Below are 27,630 nucleotides of genomic sequence, written 5' to 3'. Positions count from 1 at the left end.
TGGGCTCGTGATTGAGGCGTGGACTTGTCCATGGACGTTATTGCACAGGCTATCCACGAATGTGAAACATGTGCTGCAATCAAGCAAGCCGAGCAGGTAAAGCCTCTGTGGTATGGGGGACGATGGCTGAAATATAAATATGGGGAGGCCTGGCAGATTGACTATATCACACTCCCACAAACCCGTTAAGGCAAGCGCCACGTGCTTGCAACGGTGGAAGCAACCACCTTCTGGCTGGAAACATATCCTGTGCCCCACACCACTGCCCGGAACACTTTTCTAAGCATCAAGTCAATATATTGCTGAGTTAATCTTTGTTCTGCTTGTATGCTGAAGTGCATTCTGTTCCGTCACTTGACACACAGCGCGTTTTAGGTGCCCAGCTCTTTCAACACCTACTAATTTGTACTGTGTTTTTTACTGAATGCACGAACCAAGTAATTTTCCTTCTTCCTGTTAGAAGAGCATCGACTCACGATCATTTGTTGTAATGTTGACCTCTCTGTTTTCAAAATCATGGCCATGTAAACCAAATTCCAAGCCCTTCCTTTGACTCTCATACTGACCCATCTAGGTAGCTAATAACCAGATATTTCAGTAGCCCACTCGTCTTTCATGTTTTTCAGTGACATCCATTATATTAAACATGTGTTCCTCAATAAGCACTTCTAATTTCTTAGGGTTGTATTTGAGGATCTTGATGTCCAAGACAAAGCAGTTATTCTCCCACTATTGTGTGGCATCTTGTTTAGCTTTGCATTTTATTTTCCTCATTTGCCTTTCTTCTTTTAAGTTTAGAGCGTTGAGACGCTTGCAAAATTATAGCACTTGACATAGTTTCTCGGCTGCCACTCCTCCTCAGTCAAAACTAAATCCTGTAGAAAAAAAATGGGAAGATTTACAAAACCTGATGTCTTATGAGCTAGAGAACAGGGACTTGACAGATCTAGTGTACTCCAGAGTCAGAGATCGTACACTGATACTTCTGAAGTTCCTGTTACACAATGAAGGTAAATTTCAAGAAGAGATTTTTAGAAAGTGTCTTCAGTTTCAAGTCTCACATGTGCCGAAGGCATTTTGTCCTCTAACAGAGCTGTGACCTGGCCCGCGGTCAGATCACGCATCTCCCACGCTGTTTCCCACTTCAATATCCTCGTCCTATCTAATGTGTGAAGGCATTTCTTCACCTCTGTAGGCAGGGGAGCACAGAACAGCCCTTATGGTTCTTCAGGCTAATGCCAAGCGCTGGCATCTTTTAGACTCTCTGTGGCTGATAATTAGCCTTTCCCCTATCAACACCAACTCCTGTTTTCCTTGCTGAGACAGAAATGCAATCTGATACTGAGGTATCTTCTCCTGTGGTTATTCAAAGGAAGGTGATTTTTTCAGGAAACGCAAGAATCCTGTGTGTTCCTAAGGAAGAGCTAATACTACTCCTAAGCACTGCATTGGCCCAGCTTATCCCCTTGAAAGACCCTTCCCCAGCTCTGCAGGTGGTCTGTTCTCTAGGGCCTCTTGTCCCCGCGGCCTGCTGGGCTCCTGTTACGCAGTGCAGTGCAGCCTGCACCCCCATGGGCTGTGTCTTCCACAGGCTACCGACGTTAGCCATGCTCCAGTCCCTCCCACCGCAGAGATGCCCGCTAACAAACTAGATGTCAAAGAGCCTACTCCTTACATTTGGAAAGTAATGACAAGTTACTTAACCTGGGTGCCAAGACCATCTTAAAAATAATACAAGTGTTTCTTGTTTGACTGCATAATTGAGCGTCTGTGAGTAATGTAAAAAAAAAGTGTTTACTCTTAGAACAAGAAAGTGTTTGGGTAAAAAATTGCTTAACTACAGCGAGGACGAGTCCCACCTGGAGTAACCAGCCATTTTTCCTTCCATGAGTGCTTATTTTGTTGTGCTATAGAAAACACAAATAAGAGCTAGAGGCTCGGCGCTCTCCTGGGAAACCACCTTGTGAGATGTAAGGCAGGGCAAATCTCATTCACAATACTGTTTTTAATATCTAAACCCCAACAACCGTAGCATTTGCCAAGGATCATATGTTTATTTATTGAAATGCTTCAGCATCTACGACTTGCTTCAGGTATTTGTCAATAACTTACACGTCTTAATTGTAAGGAGTGAAAAATCAACAAACACATTAAAATTTCTGAGATTCTAATGCCCGCAGAGAATTTCAGTAACATCAGTCACATTTATAACCTCGCATCTGACTGCTACTTTCCTTCTATCCAGAAAGAAGGAAAACAAAGGCTTGTGCCTCATGCCCAGAAAGTTAATGCATTCATGTAAAAACAGATTTTGGCAAAGAGCAGACAGAGAAAGGAGTTTCTCAGCTCAGAATTCTCTGTGGAAATGGTCTTAGTCCAGAGCCTTATTACATTACCTGCAGTGCCTGCTACCTGTTACCACCCGAGATGTCACCTCAGGTGTCTCAAATCCCTTAGGAACTCTGGTCCTGCAAGGAAAAACTTCAGAGGATGGTACAGCGCCTTGCTGTGACACATAGCTCAGCACCAAGCCTGACTTTGAACTCTTGGAGAGAACGACTGTCACGTTTAGCTTGGTGCTGATTTCTGGGTTTGTACTCCCTCTGTGCCCTGATACGGTCTGGGACCGCGGCTCCGTTGTTAACCAAAGCTTTGGAAGAGGTGGTGCGAAAATGCAGCATTTGCACATACAATCGTTACAAAAGCAGGATCAAAATGGTGCTATACCGTAACAGAGGCACGTGTTGTTTGTGTGAAGAGCACATGGGGATGTTCTGGGCTGGGCAACCTAAACTACACCCTAGGTCTTCTTTCCGCTCCATGTCTTCTGATTGTGATAATTGAGAGATTTTAGTGCTCAAAAACGGTGGCTTCCAAAAAGCGGAAGAAGCACCTCTAATATCTTTGTTTTTACCTTAATTTAGTGCATTTTTATTGTTCCTGTTTTGTGTCCGAAGAAAACCCCACTGAAAGAAAACTGCCACAGCAGACGCAATTGAAATGCAAACAGAAGGTTTCACAGGAGCCCTGCCAGCGAGCACTGTGTTGGAGATGCACAAAATTACCCTCCTGCAAATGACCTTACAATGAGGGGAGGGAACGAAGAGAGGTCTAAGTAGCGACGGTTGCCTTCTTCCCTACACCATTGCTCTTTCTCTGGGCAGACATCAATAAAAGGCAGTGATGCTAGAAGCTACAGGGACTTGTGTAAGATTAACTTGGGGTTAATTCATAGAATCAAAGAACGTCCTGAGTCGGAACGGACCTGCAAGGACCACTGAGTCCAACTCCTGCCCCTGCACAAGACAACCCCAAATTTATACCGTATCTCTGAGGGCGTTGTCCAAACGCTTCAGGCTTGATGCCGTGACTGCCTCCCTGGGGAGCCTGTTCCAGTGCCCCACCGCCCTCTGGGTGAGGCACCTTTTCCTAAGATCCAACCTAAACCTCCCCAAGCACATCTTCCTGCCATTCCCTCGGGTCCTGTCATTGGTCACCAGAGAGAAGAGTTATAGCGCTCCACGCAGGTTGTTCTGCTGGAAAGCAAAAGTACTTCCGTTACTGTGGTATAATTTGTTCGTTGAAAATACCTCTCCTGCAAAAGGGTAATGAATGTGGGATATTCTAACAGAATTTAAATGACCAAAAACTTTGGGTTTATCCTTCTGAGACAATATGTCTGCCAGCAATTACGCATTAGACTAGTTTGCCACTAACATGACCTTGACTCAAAGCATGTCTACCAGTTTGAATTACATTTTTTTCACTTTTGCTAAGGATTTGGTTATATTTTTAGAAGTATACTAGTGGCTTCTACTTCCCAACTCAGGTTTTGACCTTGCAAATATCTGGTCTGTCTTTTGTTATGTTTATCAATTAGTTTCTTAGGATTGTGACTAGACCTAATGATTTTCATAACAATTTTGCAATTAGTCTAATATTTAGCACTTATCTACCAAGCAATGTTTGTTCATACAGTGCTTTATAGTTTCAGAGAGTTACATGATAGCTCACTATTAACAAACAGACAGAAAAAAACCCCAAACCTGGAAAACAGAGTGGTTTATAAAACAAGCACAGATCAACAGGCATTGAACTGATGTGTAGTACAATGGTTAGTGCTTTAGCATGACTGAGCACGTGGGGAGAACTTCAGATGACAAAAATTGCTCCGGATAGGTAACGTCAAGGTGCAACTCTCAATGTCAAGGGAACTCTATTTACTCTTAGCTGCTGTAGGTTCCACGTCTATGTCCAGATCCGACAGAGCACAGTAGAAGAGCATCTGAATGTATTTTGTTGTTGTAACTGTAATGCATAGCAAAAACGCGTGAAACAAAGTTATTATATATCTTAGACAAATATATGGATTCTGAGGCTTTGAAAGCACTACACAGATATCAGGAAAAACTTAGAACACCTTCATCAATTGGATTAAGCACATATTATAAAGAGCTAAAGGCAAAAAAAGCTCAGTAATTAAAGGGAAAGTCTCCTTTAATGAGCCTTTCTTCAACATTTTCATTGACTTGTCAGACTGATAGTGGAGTTCAAGTGGAATAGAAATATTAAAGTTTTGCTTTTCAAGAGTGCCTGAATTTGACGAGTGGAAAGTACCCTTCTGGCCAATAATTCCTTATTTTATAATTTACAAGAATTCATGGGCTCCTCTGACTCAGATCCCACTCCTTGTGCAGAAAGTGAAGCAACAGTGTCCTGGTATTTCTGCCTTTGAGGGTATCAAACTGCACGTATCTAGTCTTCACAGTCCTTACACGGCTTTTATTGAGCCAACATCCTGAAATGGCTCAACACCACAAATAGCACGGAAACTACCATGCTGCTAGAAAGCTACGACCTAGTTGCCATGACTGAAACTTGGTGGGACGAATCCCATGACTGGAACGTGGCTATCGATGGCTACAGACTTTTCTGAAGGGACAGGTGAGGAAGGAGGGGCAGAGGCATTGCTTTCTACATCAAAAAATCAATACGGTGTGAAGAGCTGTCCCTGTAGAATAACCACGAGTCGGCCGAAAGCTTATGGGCAAGAATCAGAGGCAGAGGCAACAAAGGAAACCTGTGGCCGGTGTCTAGTACAGGCCGCCTGATCAAGGGGAGCCTGCTGACAAAGACTTCTTCCTCCAGCTCCAGGAGGCTTCGCGCTCGCAGGCTCTTGTCCTACTGGAAGACTTCAACCACCCCCACCTCTGCTGGAAAAGTAGCATGGCGAGCTGTAGGCAATCCAGGAGATTCCTAGAATGCATTGAGGATAGCTTCTTGAGCCAGGTTATGGACATCTCTACCCGAGGGGATGCAATACTAGACCTGATGGTCACCAATGCAAGTGAGCTCATAAGTGACGTGAAGATTGGAGGCAACCTGGGCTGCAGCAATCAAGCAGTGGTGGAGTTCACACTCCTGAGGGATGCGGGAAAAGCTAGGAGTATAGTCGGCACCCTCAATTCTAGGAAAGCAGACTTCCAGCTCTTCAAGGAGTTAGTCAGCAGGACCCCCTGGGAAATGGTCCTCAGGGGCAAGGGAAGAGAAGAGGGCTGGCAGATGTTTAAGGACACATTCCATAAAGCGCAAGAGCTCTCAGCTCCCAGGTGTAAGAAATCAGGCAAGCCAGGGAAGAGACCAGCATGGCTGAGTTGAGACATGCTGGTCAAACTAAAGAGCAAGACGGAACTGCACAGGCAGTGGAAGTGGGGACAGGTGTCCTGGGAAGAGTGTAGGTACACTGCACGGTTGTGTAGGGATGGGGTTGAGACGGCCAAGGCGCGGCTGGAGCTGTATTTGGCAAGGGATGCAAAGAATAACAAGAAAGGCAGAGGAGCCAGGAGACCTGCAAGGGTAAGCAAAGAACCTATAGAGAAACTCAGATGGAAGAAGGAGGTTCACCGTATGTGGAAAAAGGGACTGGCCACTTGGGAGGAATATAGGAAAAAAGGGTAGAAAGGAGGACCCGGGGCAGTACCGACCTGTCGGCCTCACTCTGTGCCTGGGAAGATCATGGAACACGTCCTACTAGAAGCTATGTTAAGGCACATTTAGGACAGGGAGGTGATCTGAGGCAGCCAGTATGGCTTCAGGAAGGGCAAGTCCTGCCTGACTAACCCAGTGGCCTTCTATGATGGAGTGACTACATCAGCGGACAAGGGAAGAGCTATAGATGTCATCTCTCTGGACTTGTGTAAGACCTTTGACACTGTCCCCCTTCTCTCTAAATTGGAAAGATATGGCTTTGATGGGTGGACTTTTCGGTGGATGAGGAACTGGCTGGATGTTCACAACGACAGGGTAGTGGTCAATGACTCAATGACCAGATGGAGACCGGTGATGAGTGGTGTCCCTCAGGGGTCTGTACTGGGACTGGTACTATTTAATAGCTTTATCAATGACATAGACAGTGGGCTCGAGTGCACCCTTCAGCAAGTTTGCAGACAGCACCGAGCTGAGCAGTGCCATTGCCACACCTGAAGGACGGGATGTTGTCCAGAGAGACCTAGACAAGCTGGAGAGGCGGGCTTGTGTGAACCTCATGAGGTTCAACAAGGGCAAGTGCAAGGTCCTGCACCTGGTTCAGGGCAACCCTTATTGCAGCCTTCCAGTACTTAAAGGGGGACTATAGGAAAGATGGGGCCAATCTTTTTAGCAAGGCCTGTTGGGACAGGACAAGGGGTAATGGTTTTAAACTAAAGGAGGGTAGATTTAGACTGGATATAAGGAAAACTCTTTTTTACTATGAGGGTGGTGAAACACTGGGAAAGGTTGCCTAGAGAGGTGGTAGGTGCCCCATCCCTAGAAACATTCAAGGCCAGGTTGGACGGGGCTCTGAGCAATCTGATCAAGTTGAAGATGTCCCTGCTCACTGCTGGGAGGTTGGACTAGATGACCTCTAAAGGTGCCTTCCAACCTAACCCATTCTATGATTCTATGATTCTGTATTAAATGACCATATCTAGCCACATATTGGAGCGTTTTTGCAGGTGTGCATGGTTCTGTTTTCAGTACCATGTGATGAAGCAAAGGATCTCAGACACGCTCTATACAGCGTAGTAACACTTCATAAGGAAAAAGGATTCCTGGAAAAATTATTTCTGTCCTCTGACCAAGCATTCAAGATTTTGGCACACTGACCAGAACAAGATGACGTTGCTTACCAGAGAGCCACTGTAGACATTTAGGTCGTTTTTCAGCTGGCAGATGGACTCCCAAATAATATGCAGGAATGCCTGAGAGAGCAATACCGATGCCAATCAGGGAGCTGATTGTGTCACTGTAGAGAGGAACTATGACCAGCAAAAGGGAACATATACAGTATACTATAGGGAAGAAGAGGTTAAGCTGTGGAGACAAAAGAAATTTCAGTGTTTATTAAAAGATGCAGTAAATATTGCCTTGTCAGGCTTTGCAGATCAAAACTAGACGTGTCAGGAGTAAAAACATAACCATTGACTATATGACTACTCTGCAGGGAATCTTTTGACTGCCTACAGTCACAACAATTTGCTAGCCTCTGTGCGTGCTGCAGAGAGCCTCTTATCTGGTACGCACCTGAATATCTGACCATTTTGATGTTTTCAGGCCTGCACAAGCTGAGTTCCTTTCCTCATTAGTAAGCAATCAACCTCTGAAAGCAGTACTTTAAAACTGAGCAGCAATGGCTACTTTTCCCTCCAACTTCAACTGCAATTTTTTAATTGTAAGTTTGCCTGGGAACTCACTCAGCTAGACCTTCAGATACTGTGTTGATGCTACAGAACTAACGCACCGATGGACGCCATTTTTCCCGGGCACTTAACAAATACCATACCACACCGCACCACAAATAAGGAAAGTTGCAATAACCTCTTCGTGGATTTGTTGTGCACTAAAATATCTTTCACTGGCTGTAGTAATGAGCCTTCTCAAGAGTCCAGGACCTGACATTGAATAGTAGCTGAAACGCCTGAGAGTTTACTGGTATTACTATTTCTTTTTCCTTATACAGGATAAAATGTAAGTTGATGAAAACCAACTGCTACGTTTCAGAAAAGGAAAAAGCGTATGCGGAGTTGTGCATTGACGAAGCTGGCAAATGCTGATAGGAATGACACAGTCATTATCAATAATCTGACTGTAATCCTTGCTTTAGTAGAGTCAACAGCAAAACTGCCAATAAGGCAAGATTTAAACTTTACCTTCCACATATTTTAGGGGAGAGTTTGGAAACGATGTGTGAACATGCTTCAGGGGAATTTGGTCTGCTCTGGAAGACTGGAAAGTTTTCTAGCCGTAGCTGCTTAGTAGGTGCTTAACTCCTTTCTTTGACTGTTTTCTTTGAACGTTTTTTTTATAATCGGGACGTTACGTTTAAATGGGGAGGAAAAAAAGTGTTGGTCAAAACGGTGCAGGAGGTTATAGGAAGAAATATTTAGATAGGGTGTTAATTTGGATTTCTCATAAGTTTTACCGCATCACCGCAGAGCCAAAACGCAGGTCACAGAGCCAAGAGAGCCCTGGGAACTGGGAGCCAGCACACTGTTTTTTGTGCCTGGGGGAAGCTGTGGTTTTCCGTACCCGCTTCCTGGACAGTCACTGGCCTAACACTAGAAACAAGTTTTAGGCGCGCTTTGTTCCTGTGCAGGCTCCCTCTCCTAACGGATAGCCAGACGCTCCTCTGCAATCAGTCATCACACTTGCATTTTACTACGGCCACTCTGCAGTGGGAGAGAGCACTCAAAATGTGTTTGATTATTTAAGCTTTTGATCTTCTGAGTGAGCAGAAATTTGGGCATTTATGGGCTTTGGAGGGATTTTGCTGAATTTGTTCAGCCCTGTAAGTTTGATCAGAGTATTAACCTCTGTGGAGCCCCCGTCACCAGCTCTACTGAGGTCCGCTGTGAACAACACAAAAGGGGGTTGTTCCTGGATGGGCTAAGAGCCCCAGGCATTTATTCATTCCTTAATTATTTTGAAATAAAGATAGTTATAAGGTTGAATGAAAGGAAAAAGAAATGGTAAATATCATTTCATCCTCACAGCAGAAGTACCAGAGCAGATGTTCTTGTGGAAACTCAAAATGGGGTTTGCGCCTTCTTTTCTTACCTTGTATGTTGAAAGGCTTTCTATGGCTGGGAAATAGTCTGTACCAGGACGGGTAATGTTATGGCTGTGGTATTAAGGATCACATGAACATGTCCCTTAGCTGTCTTTTAGGGCTTGTTTCCTCTCTTGTCTACTTACTTTAATAGGCCGTGGTCTATGCGGCTGAGTATATCTCAAATATACCAGTCCTGCAACGGAGAGACCCACAAAGAGCCAGTAGTTGAAGCAGTAGTAATTAATGAGGAGGAAAACATCTTCCACAAGGAGATAAAGCAAAGTCATTAAGCCCTAGGGATAATAAAAACAAAGACTATTTAATGTGGAAATAAAGACATGTCTTATAAAATAAAGAGGTAGGAAAGTTATAATCCGGCCCATTTCAAACATATTGGGAGTTAGGAGATCAGGTCCTTGCAAGAAGGAGGTACTTCAAACTCTGGGAAATCCGCAAATGTGCTGTGTGAAACATGCTTCTATCTCCTCCTTAAACGGAATGGTGAGACCGCCACATTTGGCTGAAGCGGTGTTGGGTTTGTCAAGTTTATGCTTCAGCACAAGCAGGAAACACTCCTAAGAAGGCCAGATGAGGAGCCCCAGACGCAGCTGCACCATGGAGAAGGCTGCTAGGAAGGTTTCGATAGGCAGCGGCTTACTCTGCTGTTCTGGTTGCCTTCATTTGGAAAGCAAACTTTTAATTGATTTTCACTGTTGGAGGCTCACACAGCCCACTCATACATTGAGACCAGTAGAGTAAATTCTGTGGTATGCAGGTATGCCGTACTGCCTGCATGGAAAGACCTAAAAATACCAGGAATTTAATGTCTGTTTTAAACCGAGGAGCGGAAAAGAATTCCATGTGAAGAACGTGAACGGTGGTGTATTAAGGGAGTATAGCTCATCTTACTGGTGCAAAATGAATCCCCCGAGAAGAATATTCATAATGAGACCATAACTTTTAGCAAACTATTTGATGTCAAACAGGATCGGTGTGATAATCTATTCATACACCATATGTAACACAGGGCAATGGAAGCCACCAGATAAAACACACGTTCACGTAAAAGCAGTGAAATGTTTTAAACAATTCCACCTACTTTGCTTGTGCATATCATTCCCCTTATTTTAATCTGTTAGATTTATGGATTATTTATTAGAATCGTTTGCACTAAGTCTATACCTTATGGGTCCTCGATTTTGTGTCACAAGATTCATTTGTATAGTGACAGCAGGAAAAGGTCAATATGTCTGTAGGCATCCAACGGTAGGCATTTAATTTTAAGTCCTTTGTCACTATTCTTATTACTAGACTACTAGAAAATTAGCCCACGGCAGGCTCTGAGAGGTGTTCCTGCCATATTCTTCCCCAGTGTCACTCTGAAAACTTACAGAAAGACCTAAACAACTCCTGTCTATACTGTTACATCGTTAGCCATTCTCTGTTTTCTAAGTCATGCTATTGTACTTACTCCTGACTAACCTTGTTCAGAGAGTGTATGAACGTTAATCAAGCCCTCCTCTTTCCACTGATAACAAAATGCCACCAGACAAAATAACACACCACCACACACCCCCAGTGGGATTTAGAAATTGTGGGCACTTGAGGAAGATGCCTCTGGCGCAGGAGAAGCTGGAGAGAAATGGCTGTCAGAGGTGAGGTGTTTACACTGCCCGGGTCCCAAGCCCCGGCTGCCCAGGGCAGGCACGGGGCCAGGCGGTCACTTACATTGAAGAGGAGAGCAGGGACTGGTGTGAGGCGCTTCACATGAATCAAGCTCAGACTGTCCGGGAGGTGTCCTTCCCTGGCCCCAACATAAAAAAGCCTGAAAAGAAGAATAAGAAAACTCAGCCAGACAGTTAGCCAAGGAATAGCTTGTTGCTTTCCAGCAACGGCAGCGTGAGTTCTTTTATTAGTGTATTGTAAATGCTGCCCTCTTCTCAAATGGCTTTAGTTTATCGATTGGTGCTGATCACAGGAACACACGTCAGATAGTAACAATCCTGCCATCGTAAATGAACATCTTGACATGGCAAAAATGAACTGTGTCACTTTCACAATGCAGAAGTAAAGAATGCAGTTTAATAACAAATAATTCCTTTGCATTGATGTATATCCTATATTTCCTACCTTGATGCTGCAATTATTGATGCGTTTAAGGCACTGTAGCAAGACATGGCCACTGCTATAGGAATTATCCACTTCACATAACTGAGGGTTTCACCGCCAAACATCTGTAACAGAAGAAGGAAATAATAATGAGGCCCGTTACGTTAAGCATATGGACAATCCTGAGAAACTCTCCTGAAAACACACCAGCCCAAATACAGTGTCATAGCCCACGCTTCCTTCTGAGACCCAGTAATGACTTGGGGAATTAGAATTGGGAAAAACTGATCAGATTCAACATAAAAATGACAGATATGTTTAAAAAAAACCAAAACAAATCTAAGCCTAGTTCCAGTCAGTGAGATAATAGAAGAAGTTGTATTGGCTTTAATGTACTGTACAAATCCTGACTGTAGCAATTTATGAGCTATAATTGTACTTTTGTATAAAATATTGGTAAGGTTTTAAAACGCATTTCACTGCAATTTTTTTTTGTGTTGAAAAAGTCACAGTGATCCTGCAGCATTAAACAGCACACACTCTACATTAGCATGCTAGCAAAACATCCATGGTTCTTAAACCACCCACACTTCCCATAGCTCTTTCTCTGTCTGGCCCTGGCAAAAGCATCCTCTATGATGAAGTACTGGTAGGAGCAGGATTTGCAGAGTATATCAGAGGATTTTACAGAGGCTGATTTATTCAAGATATTCTTTATATGCACCTTCTAGTACACTGGTGCTCTTACACAAAACCAGTGTTTTAAACAAAGCAACAATCTTCAGCATGGAAATGTTTCAATTGTTTTGCCAAGTATGCTACCCGAGCTTCTCCCACAGTGCCATATACTGCCACATGCAGTAACTTCTGGTTTAATTATTTTATAGAACTTACCACGGCCACTGCATCGCTTGTGAGGAGAGCTGACATGTCCAACACTACATAGTACGCTATGTTAGTCAGCAAGTAAATAACAGTCACAATAGGCATTGAAATTGCAATAGAAAGAGGTAGATTCCTACAAAAGGAAAATGGCAAAATTATTTCATGTTCTTTGAATAAGGACTATTTAAACAGAAGATTGTTCCCAAATCCAACCATTTGGGAACGGATGCCTCCATCACTTTCTGTAATCCACCACTGTGTAATCATAGGGCTACAAAATAATGTGCCATCACGTGTAGAACAATTCCGTCGGCAGCTTAGCTGGCTGCTTGTGGGTCTGTCACAAATTTTAGAGAAAAATCATACATTTATACTTGTAAATTTCATACACTGTCCTTCTATGAAGCAATTTAAGAAAACGCTTAAGCAATGAGATTTAAAGACACACTTAGGTGTTTTTGCGGGAGTAGCACTTTTTTCCTGACTTTGGGACTATGTACGTCCCAAGACAAGGTGGGCTCACTCTGAGTAGGTGAGGCACACCACTCCCACAGGGTGGACGTCCCTGCAGAGGGGAGGAGGTGATACTTCCAGTGCTACTGTGGGCTTTTTCATTTTATTTTGAATAAACCTTTCATCTCTAGTAAAATGAAAGTTTTTTCCCCACAAACAGTAATGCTGAAGATGACATGATAAAACAGTCATGAACCCGAAGCAGTCTTACTGTGCTGGTGGAAAATAAAATAACTGCTCTATCTGACTGAAAAGCAATAGAGGATTTTAGAGATCTAGGTGGACCCACACTTTCCCCTGCTTTCAGCAGGGATTTGGTCTCCTCCTTTATCAATTCTCGCCTAAAGTGGAAGGTTTAAAATACATATATGCAGACAAGTGATTTATTAGCGTGATACAATTGGTCATCAGGAAGGGTTTGCATACTTAGTACTTCTCTCAGAAAGAAGAAGGTTTTTTGCACGAAACTAGTTTGAATAATTTCCAGTCAGAAACAAATGCAGAGCGGCTTGTCCTGCCATCACCTGTCTTAACAGGACACTTCAGGGATTCAGAGGAAAGGCAGCCGTTTACCTCTCAGGGTTCTGCATTTCCTCAGTGACGTAGTTGAGTGTGTCCCATCCCGAGTAAGAGAATAGGGCAGAGTAGAGAGCCAGCGCGATCATCCCTGGATCTGTTGCTGAGCCCTCGAATGGAGCTCTCAGGTTTTCTGTTTCTCCTGTACAAATGGCAGGTACCAAGTGCGTGTTACATTTCAAAGATTACAACATAGGAAGACATCATGCAGGGCTAAAACATTGTGACCATGCTTTTCATTAAGACAGCTTCTGAGTTTAAAAGAAGGCATTGACCGGATCACATCTTCCTCCAGAAGTCTACATCATTCCTCCTCCCAGTCCTCTCTGTATTTAAGGGCTCAGTTCTGCTTTAACAAAGCAAGAGATGAGACTTCTACTGCCACCAAATGCCCTCAGCATTTTGCGTTCCTCACAGTCATGTTTCCTCTCTGCCTTTACCCTCCCTGACCCCACGGATTAATGCAATGGACCCAGAGTGAGAGGGAGATAGGTATGTGGAGCTACACCATACCACCCCTGGGGCCATGGCCGCAAATGGAGGCTCCACAAGAAGCAAAGGTTTCCCTACTCTCTTGCCTCCAAGCAGAAGGAGGGATCCTAAAAGATTGGTTGAATAGGAACAGGTCCCTGTGGGGGTGGCAGGCGAACCTCCAACTGGCCTACCTCACCTTCCCAGCTGCCCTTACACAACAGATATGGGGCTCTGAACTTGAGGGCCGTGTACATTAGGATGTAGGTGAAGGTCCGTCCAGAAGGTTGCCTAGGGAGAGTCGGTCAGCCCCAGGCATTACGACTTCCTCTGGTAAGAAGAAAGGAGGGTAATTGTTGTAGGTGATTCCCTTTTATAGGGAACACAGGGCCCAATATGGTGACCATACCCAACCCACAGGGAAGTCTGTTGCCTCCCCGGGGCCTGGGTAAGAGTTGTTACTAGGAAACTCCCTAGTCAGGTACGGCCCTCTGATTACTCTGTGCTACTGGTTATGCAGGTGGACAGTGATGAAGTTGCGGAGAGAATTCCAAGAGTAATGAAAAGGAACTTCAGGGCACTGGGGCGATTGGTTGAAGGACCAGGAGCACACATAGTGCTATACTCAATCCCATCAGTGACAGGGAAGAATACTGAAAGCAACAGGAAAACTCATCTCATTAACACGTGCTCAGAGGCTGGTGCCATCAGTGGAATTTTGGTTTTTTTGATCATGGGGAGGTTTACATGGTACTGGGCCTGCTGGCTGCAGATGGAGGTCATCTGTTTCAAAGGGGGAAGAGGATTCTTGCACATGAGTTGGTGAGTCTCATTGAGAGGGCTTTAAACTAGGTGTGAAGAGGGAAGGGGGTATAGGCAGGTCCACTAGAGAGGAGCCTAGGGGTGGCGTGCCAATGTTGGGGGTGAAACCGATAGCCCGGCCCAAGTGCATCTACACCAATGCACGCAGCACGGGCAACAAACAGGAGGATCTAGAAGCCATTGTGCAGTGGGATAGCTATGACTTAGTCACCACCACAGAGATGTGGTGGAATGACTCTCACGACTGGAGTGCTGCAATGGATGGCTATAAGCTTTTCAGAAGGGATAGGCGAGGAAGGAGAGGTGTTGGGGTGGCTCTATATGTTAGGGAGTGTTTCCATTGTATAGAGCTTGGCAACTGTGATGATAAGGTCAAGTGCTTATGGGTAAGGATGAGGGGGAAGGCCAACAAGGCAGATATCCTGCTGTGTGTCTGTTGTAGACTATCCAACCAGGATGAGGAGGTAGATGAAGTGTTTTACAAGTGGCTGGTAGAGGTCTCACAATTGGTTGCCCTTTTTCTAGTGGGGGACTTCAAGTTACCAAGTCTGCTGGAAACATAACACAGCACAGAATAAATGGTCTAGGAGGTTCCTGGCGTGTGTAGGAGACAACTTCCTGACACAGCTGGTAAGTGAGTTTACCAGGGGAGGTGCCTCGCTTGACCTCCTGTTCACAAACAGAGAAAGACTGGTGGGGGATGAGGTGGTCAGAGGCCGTCTTGGTGTTAGCCACCATGATATACTAGAGTTCTTGCCTGGCAAAGTAAGAAGCGCGGTCAGGAAAACCACTACCATGGACTTCTGGAGGGCAGACTTTGGCCTGTTCAAGACATGGGTTGGGAGAGTCCCTTGGGAGGCAGTCCTGAAGGACAAAGGGCTCCAGGAAGGCTGGGCTTTCTTCAAGAAGGAAGTCTGGAAGGCGCAGGAGCAGGCTGTCTCCATTGGCACAAGACAAACCAGAGGGGAAGATGACCAGCCTGGCTGAACAGGGAGATTTTGCTGTGTCTCAGGAGAAAAAGGAGAGTTTACCACTTTTGGAAGAAGGGGCAGGCAACTCAACAAGAGTACAGGGATCTCATTAGGTTGTGCAGAGGGACAATTAGAAAGGTAAAAGCCCAGCTAGAATTCAGTCTGGCCATTGTTGTAAAGGATAACAAACAATGTTTTTATGAATATATTAACCACTAGAAGAGAACCAAGGAGAATCTCCATCCTCTATTGGATGTGGAGGGGAACATTGCCAGTGAGGATGATGAGAAGGCTGAGGTGCTTAATGCCTTCTGTGTCTCAGTCTTTAATAGTCAGACCAGTTATCCACATGTCCTGCCAGGAGCCTGCTCCAGCACAGGCTTCCTACATGGACACAGACTCCTTTGGGCACATCCACCTGGTCCGACAGGAAGGAGGATCCAGGGGAGTGCAGGCCTGTCAGCGTGACCTCAGTACCAGGGAAGATCATGGAGCGGTTAATTTTGAGTGAGCTCACCAAGCATGTGCAGGACAACCAGGGGATCAGGCCCAGCCAGCATGGCTTCATGAAAGGCAGGTCCTGCCTGACCAACCTGATCTCCTTCTATGACCAGGTGGCCTGCATAGTGGATGAGGGAAAGGCTGTGGACATTGTCTCCTTGGACTTTAGCAAAGCCATTTAAAACTGTCTCCCACCACAGCCACCTAGAGAAGCTGGAGGCTCATGGCTTAGACAGGTGTGCTCTTCACTGGGTAAAAAACTGGCTGGATGACAAGCCCAGAGAGTTGGGATGAATGGAGCTAAATCCAGTTGGTGGCCGGTCAGAAGCGGGGTTCCCAAGGGCTCAGCCTTGTTAATATCTTTATCAATGATCTGGATGAGGGGATCGAGTGCATCTTCAGTAAGTTTGCAGACGACACCAAGTTGGGCAGGGGTGCTGATCTGCTCGAGGGTAGGAAGGTTCTACAGAGGGACCTGGACAGGCTGGATCAATGGGCCAAGACCAACTGTATGAGGTTCAACAAGGTCAAGTGCTGGGTACTGAACTTTGGTCACAACAACCCCATGCAACGCTACAGGCTTGGGGAAGAGTGGCTGGAAAGCTCCCAGCTGAGAAGGACCTGGGGGGTGTTGGTCGACAGCTGGCTGAACATGAGCCAGCAGTGTGCCCAGGTGGCCAAGGAGGCCAACACTATCCTGGATGTATCAGGAACAGTGTGGCGAGCAGGAGCAGGGCAGTTGTCGTGCCCCTGTACTCGGCACTGGTGAGGCCGTACCTCGAATACTGCGTTCAGTTTTGGGGCCCTCAGTGCAAGAGGAGATTGAGTAGACAAAGCAGAAGGGCAAAAAAGCTGGTGAAGGGTCTGGAAAGCAAGCCTTATGTGGAGAGGACGAGAGGACATGACTTCAAGGTGCATCACAGGAGGCTTACATTGGGTATTAGGAAAAATTTCTTTACTGAAGGAGTAGTCATTCATTGGAATGGGCTGCCCAGAGAGGTGGTAGATTCACTGTCCCTGGAGTTATTAAAAAAATGTGTAGGTGGCACTTCAGGGCATGGTGGTGTTGGGTTGACGGTTGGACTTGATGATAATGTCTTTTCCAACCTTAATTATTCTATGTTTCTTACAATTCTATGATGTGGATGCACGAGCAGAGGGAATGGCCCCTGGGCCAAACCGCGTTGTGGCAGCTTCACGTACGTGAGCGGGCTGGGAGTTTTGACAGGGTCAATTTGAAAGCACGTGTAAATTTGTGACTGTGATAACAGGGCAAGGCCTCTATAGTGGTGCAGCTTTTATAGACATCATGGACTCACACCTCTGTAAAACTGCAGCAGCTTCATGCAGGGAACTATTCATTCATAAAAGTGTGGCCATTAAGCAGAGCTTTCCCTCCGCATCTTCACATTCTTGCCCGTAGGGCTGGGTTTGTTGCTCAGGTTTCTTTGGACTTGAACAAACCCGAGACAACTTGCATGCATGGGTAACAGCTACAGAATTAAGCTGTCTTAAAGTCTGGTGTTGCTTTAGATCATAACAGCCAATGCATTAGAACTACAGCTGAGGAAAGCAGAAGGCAGCAGACAAGTGAAAACAAGCACGCTCAGTAGGTTTGTCTAGCTAGTTTCAGCAGGAGAAAAAGAATTTCACAGGAAAGGAAAATGAAGAAATCCTAGTAACTAAGCAACAGAGCTAGAGTTGGAAGAGACCTCGCTGTACCAGAGATGCAAATTAATAAAGTCAAATCTATTGTCACACGCCAAGATCAGAGGTAGCACTGGAAAAAACTAGTCTCTGGCTTTTCAGTGTATTCACTTCAGTCCAGGTACTGCTGCTACAGGGTGGCTCATCTGTCCTGTGGTGTCTTACAGTACCGCAGTGATTCAAAGGACCACAGTATTACAGCCTTTTCCCTTGTTTCTAGGAACAAGCACGCCCTCTCACCAATGAAGGAAAGGACCTCCCCTGTCCTCTCCCCACGCAGGGCGCCGTGTCGGCTCTCTGCCACGGGCAGGGCAGGGAGAGCGGCGGGGTGAGGAGCGACGCAAAGGATGTGTCCGGCAACTTCTGCTGTGCTGTCCTGTCACAGGACAAGTAGCAACACTAGCCTTTAACATGCGTGAGTCAGAGACACTGAGGCTGACTTTAAAGCAGTTAGCACTGAACCGATGTTAATTCAGCTGCTATTTGCTACTCAGCCTGAGCAGCGTAGAACTTGGTGTGTGTTGGTTTGCCACACTGAGGGTAGAAGAAGAATTCAACCCCCGTTGCTTAACGAGCCTTAAAATTCCTCTAATCCTCCTATGGCAGACAGGTGTTTTCCAGTGTAATTAGCACTTCTTGTGTTAGTCTTAGGAAGTCTGATCTTCCTGCACAGATTTTGAAACTCCTATACGGTTCGTTTTTAAGAATTGAAGTAAATGAAAAACATTCTCACCTTTACCGATTTTGTAGAGGCCAACAGATATCACCAAGATGAGAGCCATAACTTTTGCATATGTGAAAATATCTTGTACACGGGTTCCCCACTTCACATTAACACAATTAATAAAAGTTAAGGAACCTGTAGAGAAACAGAATATGCATGAGAGGAGCACTGATCTTTCATAATATCACCTAAAGCACATTTCAAATACTTTCTTCCAGATCCCACCCCTCTTTCAAGAAATAAAGCCAAACCAAATCTCACCATTTCAAGACCACCTGGACTTATTAAAAAGAATGAAATACCTGATTTAAAAGTTACACAATAGTTTTTTGGAGGATACTTTTTTCCTGACAGTAGGTAAGACAAAACGCATCACATTTTGAATTTTAGGACTCACTCCTGCTCCTTTCAAATAACCTTTGAATGTTACTACAGCCAGCAGAGTTGCTCACATGCAGAAGGTGATCTTTCTCTAGAGTCTTGTCTTTATGCTGAAGTTCTTCCTGAAGTTCTCCATGCCAATGTGAACCCTAGTCTACGTAGAGCGTAAGGACAGCTTCTGCACCAAAAAGCTGGGACGTGCTTGACCAGATGCTGAACTGAGCCAGGCCAGCATGCTGTTAGTCTGTGCCCTTGGCTTAGCAGCTGTGTCGTTCATGCTTTGACCCCAGCCCTGAAGATTACAGAAGTACTTACTTTGAGAGTTCTCTCAAGCCTCAATTTTGATGGAATTGAATAGAAATAACAAAGCAGTGTGGTTGCAGAGAGTGGGTGGGATCAGTTAATTTTCCTTTCCTCCTTCTGCCGTATTCTTTGCATTCAGTTTTGTTGGAGAAGTTAGACCCCGATGAGCAGCTAAAGCACTGTGACCAGCACTGCTGCTCGGCTGGTGGCGCGTCCAGCCAGAGCTCCAGCCGTGTGCCCACCTCCTCTCGCTCTAGTACACGCACACACAGCATCACAGGCAACTTCTCTCTCTTACAACTCCATAACTCAAAACAGGGGTAGACGAGGAAAGGAAAGGGTATGCATTGGTACCAGGTACAAAGCCCAGCTGCTGGCTTCGTACAGCAGGCCAAATGCAGCACGGGCGGTCCAGAGCGCTCCCAAGCATGGATCAAAATGGGCTACTTCTTCTCTAGCAGTCTTGTTGGTCTTTCCTTGTCTTTCTTTGACCTGCTTATAATCTCCACTTCAGTTTTGAAAAGAAGAGAAAGGGTTTTGTGGTGCTTAAAATGAAAACCATTTAGAAACCTTTCTATGTAGGAAGGAAATCAGCATCCACCCACGGATGCTCACAGACTTCTTGCCTTCATTATCACAAGTGACTCTGCATATTTGCCAGAGAGTCCTGTCATCTGTCAAGGTAATAAGAGACCTATTGACAGGAGTGGGATCTGATTTGCCTCCACTATTTCCCCTTAATATACCAAAAGTGTGCAATGGGGACAGAACTTTGGTTTTATTCTGGTATTAAAAAATCCCAAAAGGTTCTACAATGATTGCTCATGCCTAGTGTCACGTTTGAATATAATTTTAAACCTGTCTGTAAATAATGACTTCTGTAAACCTTGCTGTGGTAAATGTGGCATTTATATTGAAATAAGATTTTATGCTCTATAGTTAAAAAAATGTGCCCTCAGTGGAACTTAACCATATAACTCTTTCTTAAAAGTATGGTAACACAGATCAGTTACTGTTAGAATTATAGGTCTACGTCTTGAAAATTATAAATTCAGTGTTGACTGATGTTTTTAGTACTGAACATTTAGGGGTCATTTGTGATGCTATGAAGTGCTATTTCAAACACTGCAAAGGGTATGGTTACTGCATCTTCGTATGACACATATCCTGTATCACGTGATGCAGTGCAATTCAGTTCAAGGCAACGGGATCTTGACATGGAATTCCCAGTAAATTCTAGTCCATATATATGGTTAAATAAGCTCTCCACTCTGTTGGTGAAGTGCCAGTTAAATCCATGATCCTGAGCCTTGCCTAAATTGCTCAAGGTAGGAATATATTTGCTATCTGTCACTGCTAAATTGCGTCTCACGGCTAATATAATACCCTGTAATTTTCCCTACAGTCTGGACTGTTACTCAAAATGCTAAGCCTAGTCAGTGGTGAGGCAGCTACTTTACTGTATGAGAAAGCAGCAGCTGCCAGCCACAGCAGGGGCATGACTCAGAAATCAGAGGTGCTGCAGCACACAGCTGAATCGCATGAAGACCTCAGCAAGACTAACTACAAAAATGAAGGCTTAAAGAAATGTCAGCATTTGAAGGCTGCTTCTCTTAAGTGTTAGGATTTCATGAGGGGGACCTAGAACACTGGGAAAAGCAATTTTGGTCTAATAAATCACTGCTTTTCTGTGCAAGTGGAGAATTTCAGCTGACAAACTCTTTTGGTGTAGGGTTAGTTCCCTTTTTGAATGCTGAGTGGTCATGATGGTCTCAAGCTCCTGCACAGAGCCTCTTTCAGAAGTGGACTTCCTCTGCACCACAGTGGCAAGAGTCAGGGCCACAGAGAAAACACCTTCTCAGAACTGTCAGTATACATTACACTATCTTAATTTAAAATTACTTATCCTTTTGGAAGCTTTGGTTGAGTTGTACATTTTAAGCCATTTTTAAGAGATCGTGCGATAGCACGGCCTAAAAGGAACACATATTCCATCTTGACAAATCCACGTTTAAAAGGAAAAGAATCTGAGTGCAGTTCATCTACCAGAGGATAGGTTTGTAAGGCTCATCCCTGTGGTTACCTAAGACATAAAGTCATGACAAAGTCAACTCTGATTACACTACACATTTTTTCTGGAGACAAACTTAATATTAGGCAGAACATTATTAATTCCATATGATTTTTGAGATTTCTGTTCATTTTTTGTGATGTGCAAGAAATAGGGGAGAGAGGACACGGACCAAGCGCAGGCTGTGAATTAGGTGAATGATCCATAGATGTATGTACCTTTAACCAGCAGTCACAGTTTCCCCCCAGAGAAGTGGCTGTAATTGTCCTCTCCCCTCTAACAATCCTAGCCCTAGATAAAATCCATCTGGAGTACAGATTATTAGATCCCAAGAACTTGTTTTAGAGAGGCAGTAATTATTTTCACAGAAGGAGAAGGAATAGAAGTTCTGAAAAATCCCCTGGGCACCTACAAGTATAGTTCTTAACTTCTAGGAATCATAACTTTACTTACAAATACAAGCAGCTGCAATCAACCTGACTGCATCGTACGGCGGCTCACATTGAGGAAAAATTGGTTGAACAATATAGTTAGCAAAGGTGATTGCTATCACTGCCTGGGTAGTTGGTTCGATAATTAGCAAGGAAGACCACAGTCGGATGAAGGCTACAAAGGAACCAAATGCTTCCAGGATATAGGCATAACTGGCTCCAGATTTAACAATGGATGTTCCCAATTCAGCGTAACACAAAGCTCCAAACACTGAAAATATCCCACCAAGTGCCCAGATGACTAGTGAGAGTCCATAGGAGCCACCGTACATTAAAACACCTCTGGGTGCTACAAATATCCCACAGCCAATCATGTTCCCTACAATTAAAGAAACTCCATTTTGTAACGTGATTTCTTTTTTCATCTGCATTTTTTCACTTGTGTCTGCCATGTTGTCCATTTCAGCATTTCCATTTTTAGTTTTGGGTTTTTTATTGCAGCATATTTGCCAGGGGAATGGCATCCTCGACTACTGTTACCTGAAAACAAAGGAAGAGAACATCTTTTGTAGCACACATGGCATCAGAGACATAGATGAGATAATTAGTAGACAAGGCATAAATGGTAGAAAGAGCAATTATTTTGCCTATTTTTTATCTTGCAGCCCAGGAACCACATACTACTGGATTTTCTTAACTTCTACTGTTCCTTACCTTTTCAATGGATAAAAGTGAGGCCACAGTCTTTGGTTATAGATTCTGAACCTTTGATGAACTCCAAGTACACTTCTATTACTTATCTTGAATTGTAATTCTATGTTCTGTTATTGAAGTTACCTTAGGACAGAAAGAGACTCTGTACCCCTGGAAACATACTCTAATACAGCTAGAGTGTCCCACACAGGTATACCTCTCCCTAAGTTTTGCTCTCATCCCAGGAAGGACTTCACTTCATTATTATTTGTTTCATCAAATCGCACCCACCTGAAAATTATCTGCTGAGGAACAGCAGAGAAAAGAGAAAAGTTTACTCAGGAACTCCAGCCTCAGGAGGTTAATGCTAATGTCAGGATAAAGAAAAGAGCTTTAGTTGTCCCTAGAGATGAGATTGCTGCTGCAGTGAATAATGCAGCTTGTTTAGTTACTAACCTCACTTGATTTCTGGCAGAAGCCACTCGCATGCATAGGGACTGAGTTTTGAACACCCTGTTCCTGGAATGCTTTTGTGTAAGGGAGCCCAGCAAAACATGACTGTAAAAGCTTCCCACTCCGATGCTCACAGGGCGGGATCCAAGTATGGGGGGAGCTGGGAAGAATGATGTAACTGCATAGTTACGTCAATAAGTCAGCCTTGTGCAGACATCGCACCCCTCTGGGGCTGTGGTCCTCAGGGGCAGGGAAGGGAAATATAACAGCCGGGACCGTAGCGGCCGTCTCAGTTCTTTGGTCCTGCTGACCCATACCGATGCTTACTTAGAACAGTGATTTCTTTTGGTGCCTGCCTCAAAAGAAATGTATTTGTCCTTCCCTTGCCCCCTCCACACGCACTCTAAAACACTTCCAAAGAAAACTTCCTCAAAATTGTGTGAGCCAAAGCCAAGTTCTCCAAGCAGAACAAAGCTCCCCCGTGCGACGCTGGCCAAAACCATTTGACCACAACTTCATGTTGTTAAAGGGTGGGTCATTGGCCAGTTTAAAACAACCAACCTGCCCTCCCCAAACTTCCCAAAAGGTTTGCTTTCCTTTGTAAAGTATGTCTGGTTTAGCACCCCTGAATAATTTATGATTGGATGTGTTCTTTTCCAGCTTTTTTTTGGTGCAACTCAGTTTCCTAGTTGATCAGATAACTAATGAGGCCTGATGAGGATTACGTATTGAAAGATGTCAAACTCTCTTGAAAGATTAAATGCTTCTCTCATCCCAGTGGCACTTTCTCTAACCGCAGGAGCACTGTGGGAACATCAGGGTAATCTTAAACATTAATTTTTGCAATAGGTGTTCAAGCATTACTGCTGAGTCTCCTGTCTTTTGCTGACCTCCTCTTCACACATGGGTGTCTCCTCTTACTTCTTCCTTTGTGCCTCTAGAAGAAAAAAGTCACCTTGGTCTGGGGGGAGGAGTTTCAGGCATCCAATACAACAGTCACATATCTTCCTTAGAATTCCTGGTAAGCACTCCCAGTTTCCTACCACAAACACATTTTTTTCTGATTGTATGAAAGAAAGGAGTGGAAATATGTATGTCTGTTTCGCCCTGTCCCGTCTGTGTCCCCTTCCCCCCTACTCCCCCGAAATACATGCTAATACATCTAGAACTTCCTGGCTCCTTTTCTGCTCTCCACAGCATGGGAGATGTTGGCAGAAATCTCCTCTCATGATCACAGCTGTCGGACCAGAGGGCCCATCAGCACAGCAGCACACTAGAAATTTGGGCAGAACTCTGTATTAATATGACTTTGGCAGCAGAGCTCATTTAAAATCACATAGTGCTTCTTGTGCCTAATCTGGTATTTTTTTCATCTCTTATTTTTTATTTTATTTTTAAATGTGGGTCAATCACATTCACAGAGGCCTGGCCCACAGTCCTGCCCTAGTGTCACTGCTGTTACTTTGTCCTCATCCTACCGTCTTTCCTTTCTGGGGCCACCACTGCTGTTTCTGCCTCAAGATCGTGTCCCAAGAAGCTTAAGCTAAGAAGCGCAGCTGTTCAAGCACGTCTCTGTTCTCTGTCACTTGGGCACCTCCGTAAGTGCAGTAATTTATGCGGTAATTTAAAAACGGAGGTTCTTTGCATTCAGGCATTCTGCTTTAGCATGGTTGAGTTTTTAAAGGCTAACCCTACAGAAATAGTAAAACTTTATGGCACCAAAAATATAAGTACAGGTATTTTAGTATCTCTTGTGGATGAAGTCTGAAGAGCAAGTCATAAAAGCTTCCTGACATGAAGGAAGGTCCCTGTTCTCTTGGTCCCCGTGGACCGTGACAAGCAGAAAGAGCTTCTGCGCTCTTGAAATCAGAGATTCAGACAGGCATCGACATGCCAGTGTGCCTCGGAGCCTGCAGCAGGCTAAATGAAAGCTGCAAACACTTGCCTGTGCCTGCGTCAGTAAGGGAGCTCGACTACAGAACTTCAGCACCCTGTTTTCCTGCAGGTCCTGCTCTTCCTTAGGGCCTCTCTTGACAAACAGAGGAAAATTTTCCTCTCAGAGACAAAAGAGAATGCCTTGGGAGCACACACAGGCATAATGGCCCTAAATTCTTTACAGTCTCCTGTTTACCTCCCGACTGTATGTACAAAGAACAACAGAAAGGAACTCGCAGAGCGACACCTGAGGAGTTCAGGTGATTCTCCACAGCTCAGTTTTTTCATCAAGCCACTGCCAGAAACCATACAGAAAAGTGCAGGAAGAAGGGACAGCTGGATAGAAGTTGAAAACCAAAGTTGAAATCAAAGTCAGTTCTTCCATAAATTAGTGCAGGACTGGTTTGTCAGGCCAGGGTTTTCTCAGACACTTGCCATCCTTCAGGGATCCACATGCTCATGAGTGATTCCCTCCTCCTCCTCCTCGATTTGGCAATCAACCTTTGCCAAATAATTAAGTAAGGCTTGGTCAGGGGTTATGGAAGTGTGAACGGCTCCATAGATTTCCAGAGGGACCCAGCTGCCTCAATTTGTTAGGACCCTTTGAAATTCTCAGCTTTTAATTCAAGAAGTACTAGGGAATAAATCCGAGGAGCTCTCTCAGAGACCAAATAATATTTGCAGATTCCATTGGAAACTGAGGGCATTTAGAAAGTCATCTCCTATGAAAGATGTTGGAACATGCTGGACAGCAAATTTACTCCTTAATATTATTTCAGATACTTTCACGGCCTTTTCTCTCAGTGATTGTTGTCTACTGCCGCATCATTTCACAATAATGAAAGTGTGCTGTGCCATCAATAAACAGCAAAGTCAAACCAGGCAATGAAAGTGGTAAAACCCCAATATTTTCTCATTTCAGTTGGCAAATGGATGACATTAAGGATGTCGTTTTAAAAAAAAAAACAACAAAATCCAGTGTATTTTAATTAAGTTTGTATTAGGAAACAATATATGTGTAGAAAGCCGTTTTAAAGTCATGAGCAATCTCTTATTTTCCCCAAGTACACTCTAGGAAGTTTTTTTTCCTGCGTGCAGCAGATTGACCAAAATAAAAATCCCCAGTCATATATATTTCTATGAGTAGCTATTGGAACATGAAATCAGAAGAGCCAGCCGTTTTCAACAAGACCAAAATGTGTAGATCAAACCTCAAAACACTGTTTTTTTAGCATGAGCATCAACAGGTCTTAAAAGGAGTATTCCTCGCAGATTATGCTGCCCACCGCAAAGCAAGTCACAGAGGATATTTGAGAAAGAAGCTATTGTGCTCCAGGTCTAAGAAAGGTATTAAAAAGAGAAGGTAGCAGCTTACCAGAGGGTAGGTGAGGTGCTTGTTCCCTTTAGCAGAAAGGCTACTGTAACTGAATAGTGACTCTCTAGCTGCTGCTCTAGATAAGCACACATCTGTTGCACCAGGATGGGTAAGATAATGCTGATACGAATAGCCTCTTCTCTCACTCTTGGTTTAGCCTTGCCTTTAGCTGCTGTTTTTGATACAGTCGCATGAATACTAAAATCAACGAGACCTTTCAAGAAAGAAGATCCCAGAGTCCCCTGGAATGTGGTTTCTCCAAACAACCTCAGCTGAGGTCATTAGCAGGCAGAAGCAGGCAGCTGAAATATCTGCTGCTCTCTGTTCCTTAGGAAGCTGGGATAGAAATAGGGAAGTTTAGGAAAAAAAAAAAAACAACCAACCAACAAATTAAAATCCTTCATCCCGGTGTCACTGAAACCAAGAACAACATTTTCCCAGGTGCTAATTTTGAAACAAGTACCAGCAATGCCTTCTTGTGAATTTAGAAAGCCGGAATGAGACTTGTTACTAACACTGTTCACAAAGATGATGTTTATTCTTGCGTTGTAACTTGCCAAAGCAGAAGGATTTTCAGAATGGAGAGACTAGCGAAGAGTGGTAGTTAACTGAAAATCGTAGGTATTATTTCATTTCATTTCAAGCAACCTAATTATTCTTCTATACATTTTCTCTACAATAGAAACACCATTTTAAAATTGTTTAAATGGCTTTTTTTTTTTAAAAAAAACCACTATTCCAAGCAGGTATGTGACAAGTATTTCAAATAAAGAGCCTCCAAGTTGCTTTATCTTCGTCTGTGAAGAACAGTTATTTATCTCTGAGAGCCCTCTATGTCTGCCTGAAAAGATTGCACTATTCCAGCTGCCTGCGGGTCTTTGATTATGTACATTATACCATACCAAGAGAGATTTTGGCAACAGACCTGTTTTGCAGGCTGTCCGGGTGTCAGCTGGGATAGAGTGAATTTTCTTCATAGTAGCTAGTATGGGGCTGTGTTTTGGATTTGTGCTGGAAACAGTGCTGGTAATGCGGAGATGTTTTAGCTGTTGCAAAGTGGTGCCTACAGTAGTCAAAGACTTTTTCAGCTCCCCACGCTCTGCCAGGTGCACAAGAAGCTGGGAGGGGGCACAGCCAGGACACCTGACCCCAACTGACCAAAGGGATATAGAATCATAGAATCGTAGAATCATTAAGGTTAGAAAAGGCCTATAGGATCGTCAAGTCCAACTGTCAACCCAACACCACCGTGTCTCCTAAACCATGCCCTGAAGTACCACACCTACATGTATTTTAAATACCTCCAAGGATGGTGACTCTACCTCCTCTTGGGGTAGCCTGTTCCAATGCCTGACCACTCTTTCAGTAAAGAAGTTTTTCCTAATATCCAATCCAGACATCCCCTGATGCAGCTTCAAGCCATTTCCTCTCATTCTACCGCTAGTGACCTGGGACAAGAGACCAACCCCCACCTCACTACAACCTCCTTTCAGGTAGCTGTAGGGAGTGATAAGGTCTCCTCTCAGCATTTTCTTCTCCAGGCTAAACAACCCCGGTTCCCTCAGCCGCTCCTCATAAAACTTGTTCTCTAGGCCCTTCACCAGTTTTGTTGCCCTTCTTT

General features: G+C 44.3%; 1 protein-coding gene across 3 annotated transcripts; it reads right to left on the bottom strand.

Annotated features, from left to right (window-relative positions):
* Nucleotides 1–744: 744 nt before the first annotated feature.
* LOC142053553 (Y+L amino acid transporter 2-like) lies at nt 745–26,426 on the bottom strand. 3 transcript variants are annotated; one of them, XM_075085354.1, is made up of 11 exons: nt 26,010–26,175; nt 21,576–22,093; nt 18,377–18,502; nt 13,169–13,313; nt 12,092–12,215; nt 11,219–11,322; nt 10,817–10,913; nt 9,232–9,381; nt 7,167–7,350; nt 4,225–4,308; nt 745–3,536 (listed from the first exon to the last, which is right to left on the bottom strand). In XM_075085354.1, the coding sequence occupies exons 2-11, from the start codon at nt 22,075–22,077 to the stop codon at nt 3,487–3,489; spliced, it is 1,566 nt and encodes a 521-aa protein (XP_074941455.1). In that variant the 5' UTR covers nt 22,078–22,093; nt 26,010–26,175; the 3' UTR covers nt 745–3,486. The 3 variants fall into 3 exon arrangements, with proteins under 3 accessions (XP_074941455.1, XP_074941456.1, XP_074941457.1); XM_075085355.1 differs by lacking the exon at nt 9,232–9,381 and having other exon boundaries at nt 26,010–26,426; XM_075085356.1 differs by lacking the exons at nt 745–3,536; nt 4,225–4,308; nt 7,167–7,350 and adding an exon at nt 7,359–8,323.
* Between the last annotated feature and the right edge of the window lie 1,204 nt (nt 26,427–27,630).

Source organism: Phalacrocorax aristotelis, chromosome 2, assembly GCF_949628215.1.
Source record: "Phalacrocorax aristotelis chromosome 2, bGulAri2.1, whole genome shotgun sequence".
NCBI classification, from domain to species: Eukaryota; Metazoa; Chordata; class Aves; order Suliformes; family Phalacrocoracidae; genus Phalacrocorax; species Phalacrocorax aristotelis.
This window is presented reverse-complemented; position numbering and strand designations above follow the sequence as displayed.